A 6,000-nucleotide genomic window follows, 5' to 3' on the forward strand; every position below is an offset into this window, starting at 1 on the left:
TAGTTTGCCTGTGGTTCTTACTTTTTTTTTTAACCTTGTGGAAAATTTGAAATGCACCCTTAAGTTTTGAGAATAGCACAGACAGCTCCCTTCTCTTCATATCCTGGCTCGACTTCAATATGTATCAACTGAGACCACTCTTTTGTCACCTCTGCCCCACTGTTGTCTCAGCCTTCTCCCAAGATCATGTTGGAACAAATCTCAGTTGTTATGTACTTTTCATCTGTAACTACTTGAGTATGTATCTCTTAATGGTAAGGATACTTTTAAAGATTATAATCATAATACCATTATCATATCTTAAAAATTTAGTAGTAATTTGATAATATAATATATCTGGATAGATTTGCATTTTCCTTATCTCATTAAAAATGTGTTGAGTCAGAATTCATAGAAGACATATATTTACATTTGGTCAACAAGTCTTTATATTTTATTTTATTTTTTTAATTTTAAGATCCTATGGGAGAAAATTAATTATTCAACATGTTTATTATATTTACATATTTACCTATAAGACAGAAGATCTATGAAAATACTATAGAAAGGAATCAACATTATTATATAGAAAATTAGAAAGCTAGAGGTAGACCACAGTTTATGTAGTAAGAATTTAATTTATTAAAAAAACTTATGTAATATCACATAGAAAAACTTAAAGTCAAATACTAAGCCTATTCAAGATATTTATAACTACCAGTTTGGGAGATCTGAACATAGGGACTCTGTTTAAATCATCTGTGTATTCTTCTCAAAGGCAAAGTTGAAACATGAATATCTGATCAGAGAGAAAGGTATGTATGTGAGTTATTTATCTTCTCCATGTATGTATCGTACTGGAGAATGATTTGTAGTCCATAGACAGGTCTGGTCTTCTGTCTGACTCTGAAGAGTTAGATCCTAATTTTATTATTTCACTATTTCTTCCTTTGTATGCCCACTATAACAACTTATTAAAGTAATTTTGAAAATTAAAGTATCACACACACAGAAGAAGTGTGCACACCCTAAGTGTGTAGATAATTTTTCCAACTTCAAAACCCCTTTATAACCACCACCATAACACGGCCTAGGATAGTCATAGCACCTGGAGCAGTTCCTCAGGTCCCCTCTTGGTCACCACTGACTCCTTCAATAGGAGCCACTATTGTCAAAGATACCACTTGTTCCTAAATTGTATTGGAAGGGAATCATAAGTGTGTACTTCTCTGCTTCTGTCTGTTTACTTGTTTTTAACACTTTATACACTCTCTAATTTGTTTGATGAGTATACCAAGTTTTATTCTTTCTGCTATTTTTGGACATTTAGGTATACCCCCCTCTTTTTTTTTTTTCTCGTCTATTACAAATAAAGCTGCTTGAACATATCTATCATGTTTTAGTCACCTGTGTATGAGTTTATGTGGGTGTAAAATGGATTAGGATTTTTTTTTATCATTTTGTGTATACTTGTTTAAGTTTAGTGGATAATGCCAAGTAATATGCCAGCATATCAGTTGTTTTATTGTGTGACACACTTTGTATTGTCACAGTATTTTTCTTTTCATTTGTGTGCTTTTGGCAGATGTGATGGTTTTATTTTGTGTTTTCCTGGAGATTAATGAAGTTTAACCCTCTTTTCATGATTATTGCCATTTGTGATCCTCTTTTGAGAAGTTCCTATTTTATTCTTTCAGTAAATTTTAAAATTAAATTGGGTTATCTGTTTTTTTTTTCTGTTTATAATTCTTTTATCTGTTTTGGATTGAGTCTTTTTTTTTTTTCAAATAAAAAGTTACACAAATATTGTCTCCTGTTAAGTAGCTTATGTTTTGAACTCTCTGTGTTGTCTTTCAATCAACAGAAATCCTTAATTTTAATTAACTTAATTTAACAATATTTTGTTTTATGGTTAGTGCTTGTTATGTCTTATTTAAGAAAATTTTATTTACTCCAAGATCATAAAAATACTTTTTGTATGAAGTTACTCCTACAAACTATTATTTTGCTTTTAACATTTCATTCAGTAGTCTGTCTGAAATGTAATGCTGTTCATCATGCGAGGTGGGACTCAAGATGCATGTTTGCTCATATAAGGATATACTTTTTTGAAAAGTCCATAGTTTCCTGCATTGTACTGCAACATCAACGACATTAATCCTAAGCGAGACTATGTTTGTGTGGGTCTGTTTCTAGTCTTTCTTTTGCTAATCTCTATTCTTTCTTTTGACTAATCTCATGCTGTCTTTATTACTCTAGCTTTATAAAAGGTCTTAGTATCTGATAGTATTAATTTTTCAACTTAGTTCTCCTCAAAATTCTGTTGGTTATTCTTAATTCTTTGTAGTCTGTGTAAGTTGAGCTCAATGTTTTAATTTCTACTAAGAAAACAAAAATGGTGGCATTTTAGTTGGCATTACATTGGATCTGTGGTTCAATTTGAGTATAATTAACTTTACAAATATTGGGCCTTCAAGAGCATGGCATATTCTATGTATAATAATATAATTGGCTTTTGCAGTTTAACTTGTTATCCAGTAAATTTGTTTATTTTTATTTATTTTTAAGATTTATTTTTAAGTTTTAATAGTGTATGGATTCTTTTTGAATTATCTATGTGTGAATAATGGTATTTTTTTTATTCTTTTCCAAAACTTTGTAACTTTCATTCTGTCTTCTTGCCTTTGCAAATACCGAATTTACAAAGGTGAGAGTACACATACTTTTCTAAGGGAAAAAAACATTCAGTATTTCATCATCAATCATGATGTGTGCTGTAAGACTTTATAGACTCCCTTATCAGATTGAGGAATTTATATTTTTCTCATATACAGAATTTTTTAAAAAAATAATTAGTTGCTGAATATTATCAATTGCATCTGTTAGGGAATGTTTTCTATTAGATTTTTATGTCTTGTGTAATGACTGGATAAGTGCCCTAAAATGAAAATTTGGGAGAGTGTAGGATTCATTTGATGCATTTTGACTTTCTCCAGAATTTTTATCCTGACTAGTTTGGTTGTCTTTGAAATTTTTGACTTTTTTCTTTGTCCACACAGTTTATGTAGTTATATTTCTGGAATGTTTGGCAGATTTTTTTAATTATTTGAGAATGTACGCTTACTATTTTAATGAAAGGAAAGGAAGAAACACATAATTGAGTTTAGATGGCTAAAAAAAAAAAAATGACATTGGGTCTAGCCAAGACAGCTGGTTTGCCATCGATCATCATTTAACAACTATGTATTTTTTTCTGTGTAGTGTTCTGATAGAGGTGTTTTATGTTTAATATTGAATTTGTTTCACCTTTTAGTGTAAAAATCATTTAAATATTTTTCTTTGATTATTTTTAGGTGTCCTATATATTTACTTTTATGAGCTACCAGAAAACATTATGGAAAATTTTACTTTTGAAACTATTATAGCATAGGCAGAGGATATTTTTCAGTCCTTAAAAATTGAATGAAGTTTGTGAGAAAGCTATTGACTACTTATCTAGACTTTTGAACATTACTTTGGGAAATTGTCAAGTAGGAAATGTTTCATCCTGGCTCATTCCAATATTAATTGAGAAATTTAAAAGGATACAGTTCAGTGTGACTATCAGGTTTGTCATGCCATGAATTCCTAAAGTTTGAAACTCAAAGGGATTTTTATTGTCTAAAAATTTTTTTATTAGATATATATTCAATCATTGGATATTTTACCACTATAATTATGTATACATCTCTGAGCTTGTCTGTACCTATAAGGTAGGAAATGAATGCTATCATTCCTTGTATTTGTGATCTCATTCTTGTATGGTTAAGCATACATACTTATATTGTGCTTCTTAGTAATTTTGTTGAGTGAGCAGTAATACTTATGAGTTAAAATATATTGAATGCTTTTATTATTTGACATTAATTTTCATTTAACTTTATTCTCTGAACATTTTGGTAGGTACCATGATTATTCCCATTATAGGATAAAGAGATTGAAGCACACTAATTGATTAACTTGCCTAAGATAACACTGTATTTGGTGAAACCAAAATAAGAATAGATGATATAAGTGAAAAATGCTTATCTTTAATAAAAACATAGGGATTTAGTAGCAATCATCTATTTTGCTATAATGAAATTTATTATGACACAATTTGACTGTAACAACTTGTATTTCCCTTACTATTATCATGTTGTAAATGTTTCCAGTTGGAATTTTGTCTTAGCAATAGAGAAATAATAGCTAAAACCTACACCATTATTTTCCAGTCAAAATTCTAAGCTTTTTACTTAGAACTGTATTTTCCATAACACAGAGACATTATGTAATATCCTTAAAGCCATATTAAGATAAGTGGTAGAGATAGGACTTAAAATCTTGCCATTGTATATTCAGTCATAATACTTCATAGTGTGTGTGTGTGTTTGTGTAAGAAATAATAAAATCAGTATCTTATTATTTAAAAACACATTATCTGTTTTATAATCTATTTTAACATGAGTACCTTTTAAATATCTGTTTACAAGGTCTGGTATAATGTTTCTTTCTTTGATTTGTACAATAGTTTGGACTCATAAAAATGGATTTATGTACTGGTAATTTGTATCATTAGTTAGAATCACCTGTTCATTTGAGCAGTCAACCTTGCAATTCTTATCATGTAGTGTTTCACTCAGTGCAGAGAAAATGAACTTTTAAAATGACCTCCTGTTTTTAAAGTCTGTCCCTTTTTCCTTATAAGAACTCATAGTGGGGGCCTAGGTGTCAAGAAGAGGCTATGATATATGAAATACCTTGTGGCTAACAAAACTATTCTTCCAGACTTCTGGAACATTTTGCTTAAAACATGTATCTTTTATTTTTTGTGATCCATCTTTCATTCATCTGAATTACTCCATGCCTGGATCTTTGAGCACTTCAAAATCTTAAAAATATGTAAGGAATTTTCCTAAATCCTTGAGCACTTCAAAACCTTGAAGATATGTAAGGAGTTTTCATTTCCACAAATTTTTAGATCTAAATAGTTCTCCTAATTTCCTAACTACTTAGATGTTCAAGTTTTCTCTTAGATAAATTTAGGACTTGATGCAAGTAAAAGAAACAGCCACTAGTATTTTTCCCCATTTTTGATTTTTGTAAAATCTGAACTGTATGTTCATTTTGGAATTACAGCTTGCATAGTTATTATTAACTTTTCATTTCAGTATAAGAAGTAAACAATTTTAAGGTATCAATAACTAAATTATAACTTTTTGTTTTTACTAGATACAATTTGGAACTTTATCAGATTATTTTGATGCTGTGGATAAAGCAGATGAAGCTATGAAAAAGAAAGGCCAATCAATGTTCCCTGTTCTAAGTGGAGATTTTTTCACTTATGCAGACCGGGATGATCATTATTGGAGTGGCTATTTTACATCCAGACCCTTTTACAAGCGAATGGATAGAATTGTGGAATCCCATTTAAGGTATATTTACCTTTAACTTAATTTCTTTCCCATTATCGTAGCCTTTTTTAAAGAGTTTTGTATAATATGTATTGTTTATATAGTGCTATATGGTGCATTTAATCTAATTAAAATATTTTAATGCAATCAGAAATATGTCTCCAAAGTGTGATCATATTACTACAGTGGGTTTTTGTTCTGGAAGGAAAAGTGGCTTATATTGTTCTAAGTTGAATTTTCTTGAGTTTTGTGTTTTGTATTTTTCTAATTAATTTTCTTGTATTGTTTGCATACCATATTAGTATTCATGACACCATCATGTGTGTCTGCAGGCCAATGATCTGGCAGACCCAATTGTTGGAAACATAGATAAGCTTCAGATACGCAAATGGGCCACCCAGCAGCCCAAAGTGGGTTTCCATGTGCATAGTCTAAAACTGATTTATTTCATGTATGGGAGAATTGTAGAGGCTCTATTTTAGTTTATTTATAGAAACACATTTCTAGGCAAGTGCTCTACCACTGAGCCACAACCCCAGCCTTATAGAAACACATTTCTGTAGGCATTATTTTCAGCTTAGAAGAACAT

At 30.1% G+C, this 6,000-nt stretch overlaps 1 protein-coding gene across 1 annotated transcript in view; it reads left to right on the forward strand.

Moving 5' to 3' along the window:
- The window catches only part of Man2a1 (mannosidase alpha class 2A member 1), a 163,187-nt gene that overhangs the window by 73,364 nt on the left and 83,823 nt on the right, over positions 1–6,000 (forward strand). The window contains exon 9 of the mRNA XM_026391315.2: positions 5,230–5,432. Coding sequence (XP_026247100.2) covers positions 5,230–5,432 — 203 coding nt within the window. The remainder of the gene's footprint in view (positions 1–5,229; positions 5,433–6,000) is intronic.

Source organism: Urocitellus parryii, chromosome 1 (assembly GCF_045843805.1).
Source record: "Urocitellus parryii isolate mUroPar1 chromosome 1, mUroPar1.hap1, whole genome shotgun sequence".
NCBI classification, from domain to species: Eukaryota; Metazoa; Chordata; class Mammalia; order Rodentia; family Sciuridae; genus Urocitellus; species Urocitellus parryii.